The 25,601-nt window shown below is 42.4% G+C and overlaps 1 protein-coding gene and 1 pseudogene across 2 annotated transcripts; one reads left to right on the plus strand and one right to left on the minus strand.

The window, feature by feature from the left end:
• Positions 1 to 11,920: 11,920 nt before the first annotated feature.
• On the minus strand, positions 11,921 to 12,770 carry LOC127762598 (uncharacterized; annotated as a pseudogene).
• Positions 12,771 to 17,058: 4,288 nt separating this feature from the next.
• Positions 17,059 to 25,465, plus strand: LOC127762234 (transcription factor bHLH128-like). 2 transcript variants are annotated; one of them, XM_052286665.1, is made up of 6 exons: positions 17,059 to 17,549; positions 22,727 to 23,046; positions 23,350 to 23,487; positions 23,595 to 23,660; positions 24,187 to 24,255; positions 25,021 to 25,465. In XM_052286665.1, the coding sequence occupies exons 1-6, from the start codon at positions 17,291 to 17,293 to the stop codon at positions 25,066 to 25,068; spliced, it is 900 nt and encodes a 299-aa protein (XP_052142625.1). In that variant the 5' UTR covers positions 17,059 to 17,290; the 3' UTR covers positions 25,069 to 25,465. The 2 variants fall into 2 exon arrangements, with proteins under 2 accessions (XP_052142625.1, XP_052142626.1); XM_052286666.1 differs by having other exon boundaries at positions 22,736 to 23,046.
• Positions 25,466 to 25,601: the final 136 nt, after the last annotated feature.

Genomic DNA, 25,601 nt, shown 5'->3' on the forward strand with positions numbered 1-25,601 from the left:
AAGCCAATATACGCCAAGACACGCCACCGGATATCGACTTCAGAAATAAGCATGGCTAGTCCCCTACGGTGTCTATGGATACTGTCAGGAGAGACATAGCGTTGTCTTTGATCTCGCCGGATGCGGATTCGAGGAGGAAGGCTACCCTGTTATCGACTACGAGTCAGCACTTCAGACCGCCAAGTCGACAACAGTTAGATAGGCTACTCCAAATATTGTACTGGTGTGATTATGGTGAATAAGAGCAACGACCAGCTTCGGCCAACAGGAGTAGGGTTATTACCTGACAATTTAGGGGCCCGAACCTGTATAAAAATCCTCGTCTCCATCTTTTTTACTACAATCTCGTATATATCCTAGTATCAACGATCCCCATACTGTGCAAATACTGGAATCACGATATCAAACGTCGACAGTCGTCGTCAGATTTTTCATGTTCTTCCCATCAGGGGGTCATCCACGAGAAAGGCAACCAGCTAGCTCCGGTGAAAAACCCTCCCTCCCTCCCCCTTCGCATCGACAAAAAGGAGGCAGCTAGCGAGCATCCTCCCCTATCCGAGATCATTGCCGGAGCCAGAAAGGCCATATCCCTGGTGCTTCCTCCCTCCCCCATCACCATACCCTTGGCATGGAGCTCGGCTCGCTGGATCCACCGGCCTATGATTCATGTTATCCTGGACCTTGCCGGTCCCACCGCCTCCGAATAATGTAGGAACCCGTTCCCGGACTGCATTGCCTCGGCCCGCTTGAGGATCAGACGATGACCATGCTCGATGTGTGGTGCCGCAGTCCACCATGATCCGAACATCGACACCGCTAATGTGTCCCAGAGCTCGCTAATGAGGAGAATAAGGGGAAAAAAAGAAGGAATAAGATAGAAAATTTGATGACGATTGCACGGTTTTAATTTTGCAAAAATTTAAATGGCATCTAACCGATATCGTGAACAGTAGTGTCATTTTTTCAAATTGACAAATTTGGAATGGCATGATCCAATTAATAATTTTTTAATATACGACACCATTGATTTTTGTATATACATTTGATTATCCATCTTTTTTTATTTGATTTGTTATTAATATTTTTTTAATCATAACATATACTTTTTATGTTTGCGGAAAAATTTTGAATAAGACAAATGGTACAAACATTTATCAAAATGTCCACGACATCATATATTGAAAACTAGAGGTATTATATTATAATATTAGCGTATAAATTGTGAAATAAACGACATGTGTATTCAGTTTTAAACGCTTCAGTCCTCCAGTTGTGTCTCCCTTATTTCTATTGAAACTATAAATTATTCCCTTAAAAGAGAGGCCTTATATTTCGTAAATACTCTCTATAGTGCATTTTTTAGACTTTCAAGTACTTTGTTTGTGATTGGTAAAAGCAAACATACTTTGTCTATACCAACATGATAAAATAGTGTATGATAAATAACTAGTCAACAATGCTTCATTGATTAGGGGTCTGTTCTGTGTTCCATGTCCTTTAAGTGAGGGGAAAATGAACATTTGAAGAGCACAAGATGACAAGAACTGTTGCGTTCGAAAAGTATGTTTTTTCTCTACTGATCGGTTGGATTATCGATACGATGATTTACTTCTAGGACGAGGGAGCCTCGTCCAAAATAGGCTAGGAGGGCAGATAGATCATAAAAGGGCATTAGGGTTGAAATACACTTGATAAAGTGCAGTGACTAAGGACGTGTGATTTCAACCCTAAGGCCCTTTACTTAAATTCCTAGCATGCTCATAATTTATCGAAGATACCACCCGGTATATTGTGTTGGAATTAATGAATGGGCCTTAGCCCACTCGAAGATTAATTCTTTAGAAAATCACAAAAGCCCACCTCATGGGATGGCATGCATGTGCAGTTTAGTACCACCTTGCTTATTCTAGGAGAGGGGGACCTCCTTAAAAGGGAGGATGCCCTCCTATTCATTTGAAGCATGTGTAGTGGAGAGAAGAGGGGAAACACGCGCGCGCTCGCTCGCCTTATCCGGTTCGGTTACGCGCAGTAGAGATCGTGCGGGCGCCCTGATCAAGCGACCCTTTTCTATATAAATCGACCCGCCGTCTTCACGCAACACACTCGAAATCAATCTAGGGTTTGCCTCCTACTCTGTATTGCGCCGTCGTTCGTAGACTACTCCATCTCGCTCGCCGGCGTGCACCGGCGATCGGGAGAGCAGGTCTCCGGAACCTCTGCCTTCGACGTCCTGCACTGGGAGAAGGCGGCAATAAGGTTTTTGGGAAGCGCTTCGCGCGACTGCTCCCTGTTCGTTCGCGACGGCTCGTCTTCCTCTTCGCTCGCGTGTTTCGTGCCTTCGTAGACGCCTGCGAAACGTTTCGACCAAGCAGCCGGTCTTTCCGTCAACTCGGTACGTGTTCAATATGTTGCGCATATTTGATCTGTTCATGTTATACTGTGTAGTTTACATGTGTAGATCTAATGATGCGTTCATGCTAGTTTTCATCTGTAATGTCATGATTTATTTATGGAATAGATTAAATCATTATATGCCTATAATCTCAACAATCCAAAAACCTTATTATAGTCACTGTGATTTTACTATGGCTGGTTTTGCCGATGCACTGAGGCCGGATAAATTCACCGGTGTGCATTTTAAGAGATGGCAGATCAGGGTCACTCTGTGGCTGACAGCTATGAAATGCTTCTGGGTGAGTACTGGCAAACCTGAAGGAATTCTTACTGCTGAACAGCAGAAGCAATTCGAGGAAGCCACTACTCTCTTTGTGGGATGCATTCTTAGCGTTCTTGGCGATCGTCTGGTCGAGGTGTATATGCATATGACCGACGCTAAGGAGTTGTGGGATGCACTGAATACTAAATTCGGTGCTACTGATGCTAGCAATGATCTATATATCATGGAGCAGTTTCATGACTACAAGTTGGCTGACAACCGTTCTGTAGTCGAACAGGCTCATGAGATACAAACCATGGCTAAGGAACTCGAACTCCTTAAATGTGTCTTACCCGACAAATTTGTGGCCGGGTGCATTATTGCGAAATTACCTCCATCTTGGAGAAGTTTCGGTACTGCACTCAAACACAAGAGACAGGAATACTCCGTTGAGGGGTTGATAGCATCTCTTGATGTTGAGGAGAAAGCTCGGGAAAAGGATGCCGCGTCTAAGGGCGATGGTGGGCAGTCTAGTGCCAATGTTGTGCACAAGGCCCAGAACAAGAGCAAGGGGAAATACAAAGCTCAGCAGACCACCAACTTCAAGAAGCAGAAGAAGAACAACAACAATCCTAATCAGGATGAGAGGACTTGCTTTGTGTGTGGTCAAGTTGGTCATCTGGCTAGGAAGTGTCCACAGCGCAAGGGGATGAAGGCACCTGCAGGGCAGACTTCTAAGTCTGCTAATGTGACTATTGGCAACACTGGAGATGGAAGCGGGTATGGTAATTTACCTACTGTTTTTTCAGTTAATCAGTCTACTAATTGGTGGGTTGACACTGGGGCTAATGTACATGTTTGTGCTGACATCTCATTGTTTTCTTCTTATCAGGTCACACGGGGTTCCACCGTCCTAATGGGAAATGGGTCACATGCTTCTGTTCATGGTGTTGGCACGGTAGATCTGAAGTTTACTTCGGGAAAGATCGTGCAGCTGAAGAACGTGCAGCATGTCCCTTCTATCGACAAGAATCTTGTTAGTGGCTCCCGTCTGACTAGAGACGGATTTAAGTTGGTTTTTGAGTCTAATAAAGTAGTCGTGTCTAAACATGGATATTTTATTGGTAAAGGTTATGAGTGCGGAGGCCTGTTCCGCTTTTCCCTTTCTGATTTCTGCAATAAGTCTGTGAACCATATTTGTGGCAGTGTGGATGATGAGGCTAATGTTTGGCACTCACGTGTATGTCATATTAATTTTGGCTTGATGTCTTGGCTTTCCAGCATGTGTTTAATTCCTAAGTTTAATTGTCAAAGGTTCTAAGTGCCATAGTTGTGTGCAATCAAAGCAACCTCGCAAGTCTCACAAGGCTGCCGAGGAGAGAAACTTGGCACCACTAGAACTCCTACATTCAGATCTTTGTGAAATGAATGGGGTGTTGACGAAGGGTGGAAAACGATATTTCATGACGTTGATTGATGATGCTACTAGATTTTGCTATGTGTACTTGTTGAAAACGAAAGACGAGGCTCTAGACTATTTTAAAATTTATAAGGCAGAAGTTGAAAATCAACTTGACAGAAAGATAAAAAGGCTTAGGTCTGATCGTGGTGGAGAGTTTTTCTCGAACGAGTTTGACTTATTCTGTGAGGAACATGGCATCATACATGAGAGGACGCCTCCCTATTATCCCGAGTCTAATGGGATTGCTAAAAGGAAGAATCGCACACTGACTGACTTGGTGAATGCCATGTTGGACACCGCGGGACTACCTAAGGCATGGTGGGGGAGGCATTGTTGACCTCAAATCATGTGTTAAACAGAGTTCCTAACAGAAATAAGGACAAAACACCATATGAGATATGGATTGGGAGAAAACCATCACTTTCTTATTTGCGCACATGGGGGTGCTTGGCGAAAGTCAATGTACCAATAACGAAGAAGTGCAAACTTGGACCTAAGACTGTGGACTGTGTCTTTCTAGGATATGCTCATCATAGCATTGCCTATAGATTTTTAATAGTTAAATCCGAGGTACCGGACATGCATGTTGGTACAATTATGGAGTCTCGTGATGCTACCTTCTTTGAGAGCTTTTTCCCAATGAAGGATACACATAGTGGTTCGAATCAACCCTCTGAAATAATTCCCAGTTCAATCACACCACCAGAACAAACTGGACATACACATGAACATGTCTCTGAGGAGGATGTCAGTGAAGCTCCTCGAAGGAGTAAGAGACAAAGGACGGCTAAGTCTTTTGGTGATGATTTCACTGTGTACCTCGTGGATGACACTCCTAAGTCAATTTCAGAAGCATATGCATCTCCTGATGCAGACTACTGGAAGGAGGCTGTCTGTAGTGAAATGGATTCCATTATCGCTAACGGGACTTGGGAGGTGACAGAGCGACCCTATGGGTGTAAACCTGTGGGGTGCAAGTGGGTGTTCAAGAAGAAGCTTAGGCCTGACGGTACTATTGAAAAGTACAAGGCTCGGCTTGTTGCTAAGGGCTATACTCAGAAAGAAGGCGAAGATTTCTTTGACACTTACTCACCTGTTGCTAGATTGACCACAATTCGTGTGCTACTTTCCCTAGCAGCCTCACATGGTCTTCTCGTTCATCAAATGGACGTTAAGACAGCTTTTCTTAATGGAGAGCTGGATGAGGAGATCTATATGGATCAACCTGATGGGTTTGTAGTTGAAGGTCAAGAAGGCAAAGTGTGCAAATTGTTGAAGTCTTTGTATGGTCTGAAACAAGCTCCTAAACAATGGCACGAGGAATTTGACAAAACATTGACATCTGTAGGCTTTGCAGTCAATGAGGCAGATAAATATGTGTACTATCGCCATGGTGGGGGTGAGGGAGTTATTTTGTGTTTGTATGTTGACGACATACTGATATTTGGGACAAACCTTGATGTGATAAATGAGGTTAAATCATTCTTGTCTCAAAATTTTGATATGAAGGATTTGGGAGTAGCTGATGTTATCTTAAACATTAAGCTAACTAGAGGTGAGAATGGGATTACACTCTTGCAGTCCCATTATGTGGAGAAGATTTTGAATCGCTTTGGCTACATTGATAGTAAGCCTTCTCCAACACCTTATGATCCTAGCTTGTTGCTTCGCAAGAACAAGAGAATTGCTAGGAATCAACTGGAATACTCCCAAATTATTGGCTCGTTGATGTACCTGGCTAGTGCAACTAGGCCTGATATCTCCTTTGCTGTGAGCAAGTTGAGCCGATTTACCTCTAATCCGGGAGATGATCACTGGCTTGCGCTTGAGCGAGTAATGCGCTATCTGAAAGGTACTGTGGAATTGAGGCTTCACTATACTGGGTATCCTGCGGTACTGGAGGGTTATAGTGATTCTAACTGGATCTCTGATGTGGATGAGATCAAAGCCACTAGTGGATATATCTTCACACTGGGTGGTGGTGCTGTTTCATGGAGGTCTTGCAAATAGACCATTTTGACGAGGTCAGCCATGGAAGCAGAGCTGACGGCACTGGATACTGCTACTGTTGAGGCAGAATGGCTGCGTGATCTATTAATGGATCTGCCCATTGTTGAAAAACCGGTGCCGGCTATCCTTATGAACTGTGACAATCAAACGGTAATTGTCAAAGTGAATAGTTCTAAGGATAATATGAAATTGTCTAGACATGTGAAAAGACGATTGAAATCTGTCAGGAAATTAAGAAACTCCGGAGTTATAACGTTGGATTACATCCAAACAGCGAGAAACCTGGCAGATCCCTTCACGAAGGGACTATCACGAAATGTGATAGACAATGCATCGAAGGAGATGGGTTTGAGACCTATGTGAGTTATACTATGGTGGTAACCCAGTCTATGTGATCGGAGATCCCGTGAATTAGATCCTGGGAAGAACAAATCATTAGTAAACTAGAGGAGAGTACCAATATATACCCTCTCCAAGTGAAGATGCATGTACTCTCGTGAGCTGCAAGGCAGGTTGGCTATGCCTTAATGAGTTCTGTTGGCTTTAATTAGCGAAGATGTTGTCCTGCAGAACATTCTTGAAAGAACTCATCTTTGTAAGCTTGATTGTTGGTCGCAGTCTATGAAGATTTTGGGTGAATCTTCTAGGAAGCTTACTAAAGACCTAGGAGTATGACTTATACGCTCCACCCGAGGGGTAGTCTACAGACGGTCTAGTACCAGATAAGACTTTGAGTGAAACTTGCTTGCACAAGACTTGCAATTCAAGGCGTAGTCCATTGTTCAAGTTGTGAGTAAGTGTAGCTTGGAAGTCTAGGTGGATGTTCAACCTTAATCGGTCTCCATCGAACCGCTGGTATATAAACAGTACATTGGAAAAGGCAAATCTCAGTGGGATTTTGAGATTTGGTGGGGGATTGTTGGAATTAATGAATGGGCCTTAGCCCACTCAAAGATTAATTCTTTGGAAAATCACAAAAGCCCACCTCATGGATTGCATGCATGTGGAGTTTAGTACCACCTTGCTTATTCTAGGAGAGGGGGACCTCCTTAAAAGGGAGGATGCCCTCCTAGCCATTTGAAGCATGTGTGGTGGAGAGAAGAGGGGAAACACGCGCGCGCTGGCAGGCGGCGCGCGTGCACGACGTACGTGTCGAATGGTCCGAAAAATTGGCTCCTCACCCTTACGCAGATGCAGCCTCCTTTTGCAGTTTTGTTTTGCTGCAAATTCGGATTCGTTTTTGTTTTGGAAACGTTCCGAAAAATCCGATGCGTGCAAACGGCATGGAGTCCGGATAAGTTACGCACGACTTATCCGGTTCGGTTACGCGCAGTAGAGATCGTGCGGGCGCCCTGATCAAGCGACCCTTCTCTATATAAATCGACCCGCCGTCTTCACGCAACACACGCGAAATCAATCTAGGGTTTGCCTCTTACTCTGTACTGCGCCGTCGTTCGTAGACTACTCCATCTCGCTCGCCGGCGTGCACCGGCGATCGGGAGAGCAGGTCTCCGGAACCTCTGCCTTCGACGTCCTGCACTGGGAGAAGGCGGCAATAAGGTTTTTGGGAAGCGCTTCGCGCGACTGCTCCCTGTTCGTTCGCGACGGCTCGTCTTCCTCTTCGCTCGCGTGTTTCGTGCCTTCGTAGACGCCTGTGAAAAGTTTCGACCAAGCAGCCGGTCTTTCCGTCAACTCGGTACGTGTTCAATATGTTGCGCATATTTGATCTGTTCATGTTATACTGTGTAGTTTACATGTGTAGATCTAATGATGCGTTCATGCTAGTTTTCATCTGTAATGTCATGATTTATTTATGGAATAGATTAAATTATTATATGCCTATAATCTCAACATATTGTTCCAATGAAATAGCTGATGTCATGATTATGTTAGCATAATATCTAGATACACCAGATCCGATACCTATAAGTATAAGATCATGCTAACGTCGGTATAGTACCTGGTACCAAATCGCATATAGAGTATCGTGCTAACGACAGCTATTCCGTTGTAATGGTATGCTGTTATATAGTCTACCTCTTTTTATTTTGTCACTTGATTAGAATTTTAGACAGGGCCTCCAAATTTCAGAGGACGGCCCAGTACGAGGCAATACTGGACTCCTAGCCTCCTGGCTAGTGATGTGGGCTTAAAAGAGCTGATCCCAGATGGGCCCTTTTATTTTAAGCCCCCGACAGCCTTTGATCTCGTGTGTTCTTTTCCCCACGTTAGTGAATCAATCAACCTTGCCAAGTGCCAACTAACCTACTCCTATAGTTGATTCCGTGAAATCCCTGCCAGTGGTATAGTCGTACATGGTCCTGTTATAATTAATGCCACTTTTCACGATCCTCAGTTCCTTATTATAGTGCTTATCTATATGCATGTGCAGAATAGAATCATAGATTAGCCAATTTGCAGTACCTTTTTTTCCCTTTGAGAGTACCAACTTGTAGTTATACACCAATATACTTAACCACACAGCGAACAGTAACACCTCCAAATCTCAATTAACAAAACAGAGGAAAAGATCGAAGTGTAGTAATCTCCAGACATGAGTGAAGTAGTACAAGCAACGTACTACCAGTCTACCACCACCAGCGACAGCAAGCCTCGCAGCCAATCGATGACCGGTAAACCGCATCAGGTTCGCGTGGTAGTACAAGTGCAGAACCGTGTGTGGTGGTACTACGCGCCCCCCGCGCGCGCGACGGCGCGAGCGACGCGGATTTCTTTAAGTTTTTCCGCGCGGTGTTACACGGGTTTGCGTCTCCGCTAATCGAGCGCCTCGCGCGCACACGCGCGACGGTTGGTTGGTTGGTTCGGTTTGTTTAAGATTTTGGTTGATTTCATCGAGCGATCCCGCGAGCGTAGACGTGACTGCGCAGCCGCCGCGCGGGGTTTTTTTATGCAGTTGAGTGAATGCGCGCGTGGTCCTCTTTCTCTCTCTCGGCTCCGAGTCTCGTGACCCCCGCTGCTGGAGTCGTCGGCCGTCGTCGTCGACGCTGATTCGGTGATTCTCGTCCCACCAACCGGGTTTTTCTATAGGGTGGGTTTACACTTTACAGATTAGGTCGCTTTCCACGTCGGCCGTGGCCGGTCGCCGGCGTGACAGCCTTAGCTTACGGCGGCGACGGCAAGCGGCAGCGGTGTTGTGTAGCGCCTGCCTTCGTACAAGGATGTTAGGGTATCAACAATGCAGTCAAAGTTTTTTCTTGTAAACTAAACCGGTAAAAAAAATTGTTAATTATATTTTTGATAAGTAGGAGAAAAACGTATATGGTTATATGGTAGTTTTAGAAGTGACATGGTAATAACACATAGCCGTTATATGTAGACCGAGGTCACACATTTTCTCCATAGCGCTAGTGGCTTCAATTGTTATCTTTGTTTTTCTATGTCAGTTTATGATATTTTCTATTACAATCATGTTTTACTTAATTTACAAATAAGTTCAAAGTATTGCAGTAAACACCACCAAATCTAGAAATTACAAAAAAATATCGCCTTGCACTCTCTCTCCCTCAATGTCTCTCCCTCTACGCCAATAAGCTCGATCCCCACGGGTGTGGATAAAGAGCTCTCCAGCTGACACTGCCTCTCCTCCATTTTTCAGCATATATCAAAGGCATTTCTCTCTTTGACCGACGAGATCTTTAGCTAAGTCATCGTTTTCTTTCTCCAAAGCAAAACAAAGGCGGATCCACTTTGCCAAAGGATCCACTGGGTGATCTCAAGACTAGGGCCAATGAGGTCATTGACAGCTAGATTCATAGATCAGGCGATGGGTAGCAGGTTGGGAGTGGCCCATAAACAAGGAGAGATGGTAGAGCAAGCTGATGAGCTCTACAATGATGGGATTGTTGTGGCTGAGGGATGAGCATGGGACTAAATCTACATCGACAAAGCATCATACAAATAGGCCTCTCGATCTTCTTCTCCTCCACTGAGCTTGTTTTCACTTCCTAACCCCATCATCAGCCTCTCTTTTTTTTTGGTCGAGCTAGCGAACACTAGCCGAAATTTATTAAGAAAGTGCAAGGAATTTACATGCTACAACCAACGGCAAGTCGGTCTCCTTCTTTCATTGGCCATCACCCGTTGGAGCTCCGCGCTCGGAGAGGAGGTGGACTGCACCGCATTGCTAGAGCATGGCCTCGCCGACCATGGCTTGTGAACCATGCCTCCACGCTCGAGTACCCTTGCCCTGACGAGGCGTGTGTCTTTTGTAGGGCACGACTAAGGCTAAGGTTTAAGGCCCCCATCCTTTGGCCAAATACATATAATACGCCATTCGGCGTATTAGCAAAATAATAATAATTTACAGATAAGACTTTCATATATGTGTTTTTAGCGACTTAAATACCAATGCTGGAAAATAAACTTTGATGAAAAACTTTAAAATCAACTTTAAAATTTCAAATTTTGGTAGCGGCTAATGCTGATTGAAGGAAACGATGGGGACCTAAGGAATTAAGAATTTTCTTTGGTTTTATTAAAATTAAGCTGGCTACTATAGTTGGTGTTAAAACTTTTTATTGGACAGCGACGTACGTCGTGAGGGGATTAAAGAATCGGGCAAGTTGGCCGAAAGCCAACGTGGTTCGTGTGGGCGCTACCGCGGTAGCGAGCGAGAGGTGCATGCACCTGCCAGAAAACGGATGCACCACCCAGGGAACGGACATCTTGTTTTTTCTTTTTTCTTTCCGGAATCCGGCGGAGAGGAACGCCTGTGCAATCCATGAAAACCGCGGCTGGCTTTGGGGGGGCTTTAGCTACGGAACAAAATTTTCGAGATGTTGCGCCTACGCCTCCCGTACAGGCTACAGCCCTGCTGCAGTGCTGCGTCGTGACCTGACGTGTCTGTCTAGCTGTCTCGTGGTACTAGTACGAAATTTACTGACACAACGCACTAGTGCATTACCCAGCTGTTGAATTTCACCTACGATTGGAGTGACCCTGTTTAAATGGTACTAAAAGTCTTTTAAGTTCCTATTATATAAGATGTTTAAAAAATAATTATAAATATTAAACATAGACTATTAATAAAACCCATCCATAATCTTAGACTAATTCGCGAGACAAATCTATTGAGCCTAATTAATCTATAATTAGCCTATATGATGCTACAATAAACATTCTCTAATTATAGATTAATTAGGCTTAAAAAATTTGTCTCGTAAATTAGCTTTCATTTATGTAATTAGTTTTGTAAGTAGTCTATATTTAATATTCTAAATTAGTATCTAAATATAAAAACTAAAGTTAAGTCTCTGGATCCAAACACCACCTAATTCGTACTCCAATGTTCTCAAATGTACTGCTACTACTACTACAATACTGCATGGATCCAAATACTCTTATAAACAGTTAACAGATCGATATTGTAAACTACGAGTAAAAAGTATTTCCTCCGTACTCGTTTTGGACAGCGACACGGTCTCCAAAACATAATTTTGACTTCTTGTTTCTATAAAAATATTTATTAAAAGTGATATATGTATACTTTTATGAAAATATTTTTCAAGAAAAATCTATTCATATAATTTTTACATTTTCAAACTCAACAACTTGAGAGTTATTCATGATTTATATTCCCAATGTTTGACTTAAATATTGTCCTAAACGACTTCCATTATGAGTACGGAGGGAGTATGTATTACCCCCCAACTATTACGGTACGGTAGTACGATTTACCCTCTAAACTATAATAACATATATTGTATTCAATACCCCAAAACTCTTAAAACCAGACGAATACCGGGGCACTATTTTAGATGGTTTTAGGCTAGGTTAGCTGACTTGGCATTTCTAACGCGGCAAAAAATAACAGGCCCACTTGTCAGTGATCCATATATTCTCACCTCATCTCTTCTACCTCCTTCCACCTCGATCTCTCTCTCATCCTTGAACCGAGCAGTGAGGAGGAGAAGGCCGCGGTGGCAGCAAAGACTACTCCCCGGGTTGCTTGAGGTGGAGCGTGGTCGGCTAGAGAAGCCCAGGGCGGCGACGGTGCGCGACGATGGCCATGATGCTAAACCGCTCGTTCTCACGGGGGGAGCGCTGCGCCGCCTGGAGCACCTCCCGCGCGCCGCGGTACCGCCCTGTGGCCACCGACCGCGCTCGTACTCTAGCGCCAGCACTGAGCCGTTGCCACCGCTAGAGCTGCCGATCGGATCCTATTCCAGGGCAACGACCTCGACGTTGGGCCCTTGTCACCATCACATTTGTCATCGCAAGCCTCACCGTCAGTGCCACCATCTTTCTCGTGCCGCGCAGCACGGTGACAACGACGATGTGTCCCTGTTGCCGTCGCCGTCGCAGAGCGCCGACTTGCAGAGCTCCAACTTGACATAGTATCCACCCAGGTCACTGCACAGGCACACACGCTGTCCATGCCGCTATCCCTCCTTCTCCCGCCTGCATGCCAGCCCCAAGAACACGGTGACGAAAATGAGGCCAACGTGCGTGGCCGACTACTGCTAGGCTGAGGCCGACCTGCGGTCAGAGAGGCGAGGCCGAGAACGAGCGGCCAATGCTGTCGTCGCCGTTGAAGGCAAAGGGCGCGGCCGACGCGCTCGCACGTAGCCTCCACCTCCTGGGGTCCATACTTGTCGACGCCCGCCTCTTGCGTAACTCCATCTCTCCGGCAACACCGCCGTCGTGCCCGACGCGGACGCACCACCAACACCAACACCGCACCACTCCGCCGTTGGCCGCACGAGCGTGCGCACGAGGAAGAGAGAGTAGGGTGACCGGGGAGGCGTTAGATTGAGGGAGAAGTATGACAAGTGCGCCCACGGAGTTTTTTTAAAACTTTTTTGCTGACTGGACTGACACGTTGGCATCTCGTAGGCAAGCTTAAGTCAAAACCGCTAAGAACAATATTTAGGTGGTTATTAGTCTAGTATAAATAATTGAGGGTGCAAAATGTCTACGTGAGCCTTCGCGTATACACACAATGTATACAAACTAACAAATATCATTTTTTTTAGAAAAATGTACATGTACTTTAAATAGTATTTATATATACGTGTGAAGTCCCATCTTTAAATTTATCATATATATATAGAGAGAAAAAAAATCTAAGACTTATATTCATAAAGCTATTAGATTTTTTTTAAGTCTAAAATATAATGAATTTGAGGATAAAACTTTACGCATACGTATAATACTATTGAAAGTATATGTATAATATTTTTAAAACGTTTTGGCGATGTTTAGTATAGTTGGTATGTACAGTACGGAGTATGGACATGAAGTTTGGTCCTGTTCGAGAACCCAACAAAGGGCAGATTAAGTTCTAGATTTTCGTGGCACGTTTTTCAAACTGCTAAACGGTGCGTTTCGTGTGAAAATTTTCTATATGAAAGTTGTTATAAAATATCAGATTAATCTTTTTTTAAGTTTGTAATAATTAAAATCTAATTAATCAAAAGTTATTACTACCTCGTTTTACGTAAAACATTTGATCTTCATCTTTATCTTCAGAAGATTCAAACAGAACCTTTGTGTGCCCAAGATATGAACCTCTTAATTAACAAATAGATATAGTTGTATAGCTATAGCTGTTGGGCGCACAGCTTTTTCATCCATGAATGGATTACATTGTAGAAGTAAAACTTATTTCGAAAACTATACTGTATAAGTATTCGACACTGGCTTTAATTAGCTGAAAGGAAACTTTCATATGCCCTTTTATGGACCAACATGTCGCACGGACCACATTTGGTATAAATCCACTGAACACGTTTGATCTTTTCCCGCCTACTTAGCTGGAGCCTTATCCATTAATTTCAAACAGTTAGTAAGTCCTCAAATGGACTTTGAGAGTCACGTGACAACAACTAGGGTTTTTTTTTTTTGGGGGGGGGTGTCCACTCGATCTTTCATGCATATTCACACCTTTCGCCTTTTCTTTTGAAAGATCACGGTTAATTTAGTGCTATATTAAAGAAAAGATGAATAGTTTAAAAAGAGGGCAAATTAATTTAAAAAAGATACGAATATTAGTGAAGTACCTAATATCAAATAATTAGAAGGGATAAGGACCAAGGTCATCTAACCCAGCCGGAAGACCTCTGGGTGTTTCTCTAAAAAAGAGCAAATTAATATTCAGTTGATTTAGAACAACCGGGCTAAAACCGCCATACAACAATAAACACACTAACTAGCTTTTTTTTTAATAATGGAATAGATAACATCCCGGCCTTTGCTCAACAGAGCTACAACCAATTATTACAATCTAGCACTTAAACAAAGAGTGTAGTTCAAATAGAATTAAACACACCCAAACATAAAAAAAGTGACCAGACCAATATAAGGAGCACACAATTATTTAAGTCTATTTGTGAATCTCCATCCATAGTTGGCAAAAAGTTGCATAACCGTCGTCTCAAGCTTACGACATATAACTTTCAAAAGCTCTCCATCTTCATCACACTTTTACGGTTGTGCCCAAAACCGGAGCCAATATGTTGCTTTGAAGAATGCCTGCATATATGAAATAGATAGTGATTTGTCAAAAATCATATCATTCCTACTCAATCACAGAGCCTAACATATAGTAGAAGCTTCTAAAAGAATTAGTTTGCTCCTTTTCTTGTTCACCCCCAAAGCCAACCATCAAACATACAATGTATGAAAGTAGGAAGGTATAAACCAAAAGAGTACTGAAACGCTCCCCAAACAAATTTTGCAAAATGACAATCCATAAAAAGATATTGAATAGTCTCATTTTTCATACATAAACAATATCTTAAGCTGCCATTCCAATTCCGTTTTGCCAAATTGTCTTTGTTAACACAACCCCTTTAAGTAAGTACCACATAAAAATCTTAATTTTAAGCGGCATCTTAAGTTTCTAAATAATCTTATTTCTCTCAATGTAACCATTATTAATTAAGGCTTAAGGCTAGATACATTGACCTTACAGAAAATAAACCATTTTGATGATAATTCCATCTAAAATAGTCAGTAGATTGATTCAACTGAATATGTACAATAGAAGCACGCAATTCATGCCAATATACAAGATTCTGACCAACTAAAGCTCTTCTAAAAGAAACATTAAGCGGAACAGATCCCATGGCATTAGCAATAGATAAATTTTTCCTTCGAACTATATAATATAAAGATGGATATTTATCTTTAAAAGCCATGTTTTCTAGCCATGTATCCTCCCAAAACTTCATTTGTTCCCCATTATTCACAATAAAAAAACTCATATTTTAAAAAATATTTTTAACTTTCATAAGACCTAACAAAAAATAGGAATCACCCTAACTAGCTAGCAAAGCATAACCACGACAACAAAACTAACAGCCTTGAAACAAAACGCAGTTCACTGTACATTGGTAAAAACTCGCCGTCATTCGTCATCACACCACCGCACACGTGATCAGGCGACTCCAATTTTGATAAGAATTAAGAACCAAGGAACACAACTTCACCTGACCAAAACCGAAGTCCGTTTGACTAATGCTTTCGATGCCACATATCATGGCTCCGACTTCACAACCACCGTGCGACCGAATCATTTCATCATTATCATATCTTTCTCACACGAAGTTGATCGAACCAATAATCTATCGAATGAATTACTGCGGCACAAGCTAAGACTATCTCTATCCTATTTTTTGTTGTCTTCCTCTTATGATATTACTCCACTGCTTTTGGACCACACTAGTGGAGCTAGGTTTAGATGTACTAGGTTTTCAAGTTTGCTTTACTTAGAAGATAGCTGAAACATGATTTCAAATAGACAAAATAGACCAAAGTGGAATTGGATAGAGAAAAGATTATAATTGATGTATGAGTTAACTAAGCGTCACCACAAAAACATGGTTTCCAGTGTTATTGATGGTTCGGTTTTTCCTTGTCATATCTAGTGAGCAAAACATATGGTTTAGTGCATTGACCCATTCACACCCAATTGATTATTCATTTCATTCCTAAATTTTGACCTAATTCCATTTACACATACCATGAGTTTATTTTTTATTTTTTGCGGGGAACACCGTGAGTTTATAATACAACTCGTAAAGAGACAAATCATTGTGATAAAATTATACTACTGTTAGACATACACATGACTCCCTTGCAATAGAGTTTACAGATGTGCCGAGGTTAAAAAACCGCTCCCTAACGGCAAGGTCGCTAACAGCAATAACGGTTGAAAACAAGTGAAATTCAAACATTTTTTCCGCAAAATAAAATTTAGATTGGATTTGTTTGAACTTAAACCAGTTATATCGAACAATTTCATATGACCATGTCGATCTATCCAATGACTGTGATAATCAGTCTGTTAGCGTCATAGAAAAAGTCTAGATGAGAAAAGTATCGAGAGGATGGGCGAACATAGGTCAGCTCGACCACCAAATTGACCCAACCAACTTGCATGATCGATCTTTGCCGTTAACTAAGTACCTCCCCTCCTACGAGTGCACAACACCACAAACCAGCTTGTTTCCTCCATATCACAAGAGGTAAATATAAGACTGAGGAAGTATAAACATTTGCCGCCACCACCATTGATTATCGAGTTCATCCTCTAGTCCCCGCAGTCCGCAGCAGAGGAAAGAAAGCATCCAAAAATCTAAGCCACCCCAAAAAAATCCTTTTTTTTTCTTCTTCCTTCCCTTTCCTCGATCAGCATCATATATCCAACACAAAAATCTAGCACCAAAGATGCAGCGAAAAGCCGAGAGAGATGCCTGCCGGTTCCGGGGCGGGGCGCGCGACGCCACCTACGGCTTGCTACTGCTGCTGCTGCGCAATGCAGAAGCCCACTCCACTCCGCGCGAGACATCCACTTGCCCGGGCCCGGCCGGTCCGCTGGTCCCCACGGCGCCACACGCCCCGAGAACCAATCACGGGGCCTCGCTTCCCTTTAAAATCCCACCACCCTCTCCTCCCACTTGCGCCTAGCCCCACCACCTCCACCACCTCACCTCCCCCTTCCCTTCCCTTCCCCTCTTCTCTCCTCTACTAGCTATAGTATAGGCCGCCCCCGTCGTTTTGTTAATTTTCACGCCGAAATTTCCACCCACACCACGCGCCGCCTGCCTACCTGCGCCTGCGCGAGCTGCAGATCGATCGACGAGAGGCCGCGTCTCGGTCGCGGGGGGTGGAGTTGATCGATCGATCCAAGGAGGGGTATGATGAGGAGGTTTCTGCCGGTGGGGGGAGGAGGAGGAGGAGGGGTGGAGCCGTCGTCGTCGTCGACGACGCCGCAGCGAGGGGAGGCGGAGGCGGCGGGGCTGCGGTTCGGTGGGGGGGACATCTCGCTGGGCCCGCACGGCGGCGGCGGAGGGGGCGGAGGGCATGGGCATCAGCTGCAGGACGGGAGCGTGGACTTGCTGGCGCGGCACAGCAGCTCGCCGGCCGGATTCTTCTCCAACCTCATGGCCAGCAACGGTAAGATCGATCGATCGATTGCGCTAGCCAACCCATTGTTCGATTTTATTTTATTTTATTTGTTCATCCGTGTTCAATTTGGCGTCGCGTGCGTGCATAGCTAGCCCATCGTGTATAGGCGTATAGCTAATTGGTTAGGACTACTCAGAGTCACGGATCTTCAATTTCTAGCTTAATTCTGTCAGGAGAGAACGGCTAGCTGTGCAAATGTCAACCTCGTCTTTGCCTTCACATGCCCCATCTCTTTCTCGTCACACACGCACACGATCGAAGTATCGATCGATCACATGAATTGCTGTTCTAGGCTTCTAGCAACAACCACCAAAAAAAACGAATTCCATCGATATTATTGTTAATGGTGTTCTTTCTCTCTCAGTGTTTCCTCCACACTGTTTCAGATTCTTCCCATACTTATCCGAAACCAAACGGGTTTGATCAATCGATCGATCTCTGTCTACCTGGTTCTTAACTTCTATGCAACTCCCATCACTACTAACTGCCAAAGCCACTAGCTCGCTCGGCGACGACGAAATGCTGATGAGCTCGCGCTATCTAGCTAAGCTCGATCCCTTTTGCAAGTTGCTTCTGCGGCGCGCGCGTGAATCGATCATCGCGTGCGACTTTTCACCGGTCCTAACTGGATTTTTTTTTTGGGTTAAAAAGTGGTTTTCGCTAAGGCCGTCATGGGAGGAGCTAGTGTGTATATCAGACTACTATCAGTATGCGTGTGGATATCCATGGATGTGTTAGTCTGCGGCTTTTTGCTACGTGAGTTGCCATAAATAGTATCATGGAGATCCTCTGTGCCCATTTTTCTACTCAGAGCCATTAGCCATAGGCTCCCATATGTGGTTAGTAACTTTTGTGTGATAATAATGCATGTTTGCCACAGTTAGGGTCAAACATATATATATATATATATATATATATATATATATATATATATATATATATATATATATATATATATAAAAGCTGTTAATTAAGGATCCACCATGAGATTATGCGGCTTAATTGTTTTCGTGATAATGTAATATGAGTTCAAGTTTTTAAGGCATATGTTATTACGAGGAGTGCACAAATTTGGCTCGGCGTGTAAGAAGGACGATGGAAAACTATGGGCTACACAGGAGGCGGGTTTTCTCAAGTAGGGTATCATCGATAGTGAAATGTGGGGTCTAGGGTTTTGAATACACCGCTTTTATTCTTTTTACGTACGCTTTTTATAATCGAGTGTCTCTAGATTGTCTTATTTTCTATTGCAACTTGCTATAAATGGCTTAGTTTTTTTGCCACTTGCACCTGGTGTCCCTCTCTCTCATTTGATCCATTATTTTCAGTTGCAAAGTCATTGCGCATGACAATCCATTCTTCACTACAATAGTAGACATGGGGAAAAAAACAATTTGAAGCTATAGTGGAGAGAGCAAAGAGATAGATGTTTTTTTTTCTAATTTAATTTGTTCATAATAAGACTAGAAAACCATGCATTCATCTTCCAGGATTTGCACAAATATGTACATTTGATTAATTAGTATCACCATTCGCCAACCTAGCTAGCTAAAACAAGCTCTTTTTAAAAATGTTTTTGGCAAGTATTCTCATTTCATATAAAGGCTACCTATATGCACCTCATTTGATGAAAATCATTGCAAAATTATGCACCATCATTATTTATTCCATGAGTATTAAATTAATTCTGCGTCACAAATATTCAACGTTTTAGAGCATACAGAGATAATAACCCTTTAATGAAAACTTCAAAATATCATTTATTCAAAAATTAGGAATAAGTGTGTCAATATCTTTTTGAAATGCAGATCAATATGAACATAGAGTTATGTTATAATTAATTTTCACACTACATATATACCAACATCTAAAATGGCCTTTTGACCGAGCAACCTGTATACAACAATTGGTAAGGATAAAAATAGTACCAGTAGAAATGTCGAAATCCACATATAAGTACTACTCCAGTACTAAATTTAGTAATTATACTTTGATCGAGGTAGGAATAGCCTCGAGTAAAGTTTAAAAGAGTCAAATGTCTTTCAGTGGAGCCCATGTAGCAGCATTTCTTTCAATGCGGCAGCCAGTTGCACTCTAGATTCTGCTCTAGATAGACCAACTTGCGCATATATGATCAATTAATTAGTATCAAGACAGCAAGCACAATTAAATTACCAGTGGATCTTAGTGCCTCGAACCCTAGCCAAGGCAAAAAGAAAAAGATGAGGGCATTTGATTAATTTGTGGATTAATTAATTTTTGATCAATGGATTAATTAGGGCGCCACTTGCCTTAATGTAAGGCGGGGACCACGTGCGTGTCGCCGCAACTTGGCCTGCGGGGTGGGCCCCCCGGTTTGTCCAGGTTCAGCTCCTCTGCTGATGGCCTGACGGTGACGTCACGGTCTTGCCTCGCTAAAGATAGTAACCTACGGTGCGTTGAGATGGCATGCGTGATTGCTCGGCTTCTTGATTTGGCGTTTGCTTTCTCTCTTGGCTGCGTCTATGTCAGCGTGCGAGGCTTGCTCATATGCACGGGCCGGCACGCGGCATGCACGTGCTAGCGTGTCCGGTAGGCTTCAATATACCATCTGTTCGCATCGTAGTACAAAAAAACCGAAGAAACCATCCGATTCAATGAAGAAAATTATCCATATTCTTAGGTTGTTGTATTTTGAAATGGAGAGAGTACTTGTTCTTATTAATTTGAGGAGAATAAGATCGATCCCCTGGAAGTAGTCGTAGGTACGTTCAAAATAAATATAGTGTAATGTGTGCATGTCAGTTCACTGGTCAGAAAATAATTTTCGCGTCATTCGCAGCAATTTGACTAGAAATTTACATTGTGGAATAAAAAAATCGTGGGGCCAAAATTTCAATGTTTTTTTTGAAAATTTTAGGCCAGATCTTGGGATTTTCTTTTTTTAACACAGTACAGACACAAACATGCATATATACACATGCATACTCAACGCTCTGAACATACACGCACACCCTACCGCTATATAAGCACCTTTAAAGACTGGACCGTCATGAAGTCGTCACAGACACTGTCAACATATTTTAAAAGTTGATAACCAACCATTTTGCTAAGGGCCTGTTTAGTTTGCGAGAAGAAACATTTTGGGTGTCACATCGGATGTTTGACCGGATGTCGGAAGGGTTTTTCAGACACGAATGAAAAAAATAATTTCATAACTTGCATGGAAACCGCGAGACGAATCTTTTAAGCCTAATTAATCCATCATTAGCACATGTGGTTTACTGTAGCACTTATGGTTAATCATGGATTAATTAGGCTCAAAAGATTCGTCTCGCAATTTCCTCCCTAACTGTGCAATTAGATTTTTCATTTATCTATAGAGAGAATCCCTTATATACCACTGAAAATTGGTCTGATCCCTTATATGCCATTGAAAATTAGTTCTTCCCTTATATGCCATTGATCCAAATTTGCACACTCTCTCACGCCACTCCCGTCAGTTGACCATGTGTTGACCGTTAATTTTTAAGGAAAAAAGACGTATTTACCCTTCTGAGTATAGGGCATGCCTAACAACTCAGAGAGGGCAAATATGTCTTTTTTACTTGAGAGTTAACGGTCAACACACGGTAGTGGCATGAGAGGGTACGCAAATTTGGACCAATGGCATATAAGGGAAGAGCCAATTTTCAGTGGCATATAAGGGATCAGATCAATTTTTAGTGGCATATGAGGGATTATCTCTTATCTATATTTAATGCTTCATGCATGTATTCACAGATTCGATGTGATGTTTTTGGAAAAAAATTTTAGGGAACTAAACGGGGCCTAAGTTAAAAAATTCAAATACTTTTTGGGCTTCTATTGGGACCCAATAGTAATCCAAAATTTGAAACCTTTGATTTGAATAGCGATGTAACTATTGGGCATACAAGGTTTGAAAAAATGGTTACGGCCGGATTGCTAACTTTGATATTATTTTCATCCAAAACGACCAATACTGAATTGGAGGGAGTAGAAATTAAGTTGCAACACGTAAGTACATGTTTGACGATGTGCTTATAAGTAACTAGTAATAGTTAGTAAAGATGAACGCAAATGCAAACACTAATTTTAATTGTTTTTGTCTCTTTCATATATATATATATTATATATATTCGTCTCACTAACGATCTACTACTCTTTCTAATTAAGGTGGTCGTTTGAACTCATCTTTCTGTAAGTTTCATATTCTTAATACTTGTGACCACTCAAAATAGACCTTACATTTTAAAATGGATGGAGTACAACTTTCTGGAACATATGATTCTAGTCACGAGAATATTCCTCTCATATACTCCCTCCGTTTCTAAATATTCGACGCCGTTGACTTTTTTAAACATGTTTTACCGTTCGTCTTATTCAAAAATTTTAAGTAAGTATTAATTTTTTTCCTATCATTTGATTCATTGTTAAATATATTTTTATGTATACATATAGTTTTACATATTTCACAAAAGTTTTTGAATAAGATGAATGGTCAAACATGTGCTAAAAGGTTAACGGTGTAAAATATTTAGAAACGGAGGAAGTATATCCTGTATCTATCGTGCTATTTTGTGCTGGGGCTACTCGGCCGGGCCACTTTTAATTTCGTAGTGCTAGCTTGTAGTTTTTTTTAATTAGTTAGTAGTGCATAGTGTTGATGAATGGTAATTGTTGTGGTTTAAGTTATGTTTAACTATAATAACCGGTGATTAGTCAAGTTTAATTTGTACATGGATTTAAAATAGAAATTTGGTAGTGTTTAATTATGAAAATATTTATAGAACCACTATGCATATATAACATTACACCTGCAGTTAAACACACATTTGAACATGAGAATCAAACCTAACCTTAATTACGTGCACCTACTACAGAAAAATATTGTAGAATCAAATACACACTACTCCATTCAACCTTGGAGAAGCAAGTTTGAACATCCCATCACATCTAGGTTAAACTTATTGCTCAACACGTGTACCTATAGAGCTAGCTCTAACGGTATGCTAATACCGTAAACTATTGTTTACTTGTCACACTTGGCAGTTTTCAACTAGCGTTTGGGTAACAGTAGCTCTTTCTCTCACACACAGTTAATTTAACTAATTAGCGATCATTAGTTAATTTCCGTGCTTGCTACTTGGCAATAAACTAAGCAGGCTTTCCAGGCTCAAAAGGCGGGGGAGGCAGCGGAGCCGAAGCCCACCACCACCACCACCACCCTTCCATGGCCGGCAGCGGCAGCGGCAGCAGCAGCGGCGGGAGGAAGATGAAGTCCCAGCTGAGCTTCACGGCCGGGCCGCCGCACCTCTCGCACATCGCGGAGGACGGCGCCTTCCCCGACCGCGCCGGCGCCGAGGCCTCCGTGCCCCGCACCTTCTCCGCCGGCGGCAGCAGCGGCGGCGGCGGGTTCTCCATCGTCGGGCCGTGGGAGGAGTCCAGGGACATCATCTCCACCCTCGGCGGGTACGAGTCCCAGGTAAAGATTGCTCGGCAAATTTGATTGCTAGGGCTACCTTCATTGAATCATTGTACACTACAAGGCTTCTTGATCTCTTCATCCCTTGTTTATATTTACTAACATTCATAAGAATTTGGACACATGTATGAAACACATACATTTATACATGTATGAATCTATTCAAAACTCAAAACAACTTATAATTAATGTAAAACAGAGGAAGAAGTAGTAGCTAGCTTTGCTGTGTTTGTGATATATATATATATATACATATATCGCGATGTGTTCTTGATTTCTTGGGCGTGTGGGAAATGGTGGCAGTTCGGCGGCATGGCGAGCACGTCGGCGCTGGAGATGGCCGGCATGGACAGGTACCTGCAGCTGCAGCATGACCAGGTGCCGTTCAAAGTGCGGGCCAAGCGCGGCTGCGCGACGCACCCCAGGAGCATCGCGGAGAGGGTACGTACGCAATATCATGATCAAAACGCCTCTATATTTGCTTTTGCTTTCTCTTCAGATCTTGACACATGAGCATGTACGTCGGTGTGATCGATGCGCGTCCGTAGGAACGGAGGACGAGAATTAGCGAGAAGCTCAGGAAGCTGCAGGAGCTGGTGCCCAACATGGACAAGGTGGCCATTACGATTTGAACTTTGCATAATGTTCATACCTATATTTACATGATATTTGAGGAAGAAAGGAACATCCCTAGCTAAGTATTTTCTTTTAAAAAAAAACTTTCCACATTTCTTGTGCCATTAGCACACAGATTCATGTTTCTCTCCCTAATAATAGACATGGCAAATGCACACGCACTCACCCATGAGTGTGCACTGTGAAGTGTCCCTTAACACATGCTCAACAAATTCATGGACACCAAGCGCAAAATCATAACCTAATAGAATTTCTAGAAAAAGTGTATCCATGTTTGTGTAGTTAAATTCTATAGGCACTGAGATTAGAGCTTTGGTGCATGACAGCCACAACTCCAACACCATACCAAACATGCTTTCTCAACAAATTCATGATTATTGTATATAGATGAAAGGGGTCGTACGTACTCTGATCTAGTTCTAGCTAATGTTAATTAGCGGTAACATTTTTTGCGCATGAATAATGCAACCAATTGAGTAATTAATTATGTTCGTGTTGCAACAGCAAACAAGCACAGCGGACATGTTGGACCTTGCAGTTGAGCACATCAAGGGTCTGCAGAGCCAGCTGCAGGTACGCATATTTGAGGATTTCTTCACAAGGACTAATCCCGCAAGTAGGGGATAAGATTGAAAATTCACATTTACATTTTTTTTCGTGAATGCGCAAAAGGCGCGCCCATCAATATATTAAAAGGAAAAGAGGTTTTGTTACATAACGCAACCAGCTAGACGAGCCTATGCGAAGGAAAGGAAGAAACGAAAAAAAACGGACATTGTCGATCATTCCCTTTTGTTCTAATCAATTTGTCTTATTTAAATCTTTTCCCTCTCAAGTGATGTATGGGCTGGTAATTAATACACCTCTCAAGGCTGAGAGATAACATATTTTCTATTTAGATTTGTTAGCGAAATAGCCGTGCTTTGCTACAAATAACTACAAATTATATGCATGCTAGTATTGTTTGGAACAAATTAACTACGAGGTGTGTTAGAAGATATATTCATCCCTGGGGATCTCTTTACACTATAAACTTTGTATTTTAGAGATGAAATAAGATAGAAGAAATATATATATAAGAACTAGTTTGTAATGCTGAAGCATATTGATCGGATAAGTAGTTGATAAAAGTATATAGCTAGCATATTCACTGGTACTATCATTAATTGTCTTCGTCTACAAAAGTATAGATCACATTTGCCATTATAATGGTTATATACTTGGTTAGAACTCGTACGTGTTGCCTTTTTTGGTTGTACATATTTTCATTTTTTAGCCGAGGCTCCAAAACAGAAGCGATATAAACATTTGAATTTTGTGTCGTCTTTCTGCGTGCAGGCTCTGAAGCATGAGCAGGAGAAGTGCACTTGCTGCAGCAGGCCTTGATTGATGAAGCAGTGAGACGGCGAAACTGAAAGGTATCTATCCTTAGTTTGGAACCCTGATTAAGGATGATACTTTCATATTTCCTTGAGAGTAACGCATGCGTGGATGCATGAACCAATTAATGTCAGTGACACAATCCAAATCGACCGTGAGCATTTTGTCGAAATGTGTAAATTGTTAGATAGGACATGGCAAGGGACATGTATATGCATGCCTGCATGCATGAGTGAGTGCATGGAGCTAGCTACTCCGGAATAGCGGGGTGCAGCCATTGTGATCCCTTAATTAATTCTCGATCCACTGATGATTAATTAGCTTGTAATTCTGTCTTTAAACCTTTTTTTTAATGACGAGGGGAGAGAAAAAGAAAATGAAATTTTGGTCAGCATGCAGAAAGAACTACATTATTAATTCGTGCCATTTGGGGTGCTGTTTATAGCTAACCTTCTCGATCGATCACCTTTGTGTGTCTCAAGTTGCAACCATACTGGTTTAATTTGTGCTTTCAATGTAGGAGGACTAATGCAGTGTAC

The sequence above is a fragment of the Oryza glaberrima genome, chromosome 2 (genome assembly GCF_000147395.1).
Source record: "Oryza glaberrima chromosome 2, OglaRS2, whole genome shotgun sequence".
NCBI classification, from domain to species: Eukaryota; Viridiplantae; Streptophyta; class Magnoliopsida; order Poales; family Poaceae; genus Oryza; species Oryza glaberrima.

Coding starts and splice junctions, on each gene's coding strand:
- LOC127762234 (XM_052286665.1), top strand. CDS start 17,291: ATGATGAGGAGGTTTCTGCCGGTGGGGGGAGGAGGAGGAGGAGGGGTG. Junction 17,550..22,726: donor CAACCTCATGGCCAGCAACG/GTAAGATCGATC, acceptor TAAACTAAGCAG/GCTTTCCAGGCTCAAAAGGC. Junction 23,047..23,349: donor TCGGCGGGTACGAGTCCCAG/GTAAAGATTGCT, acceptor AAATGGTGGCAG/TTCGGCGGCATGGCGAGCAC.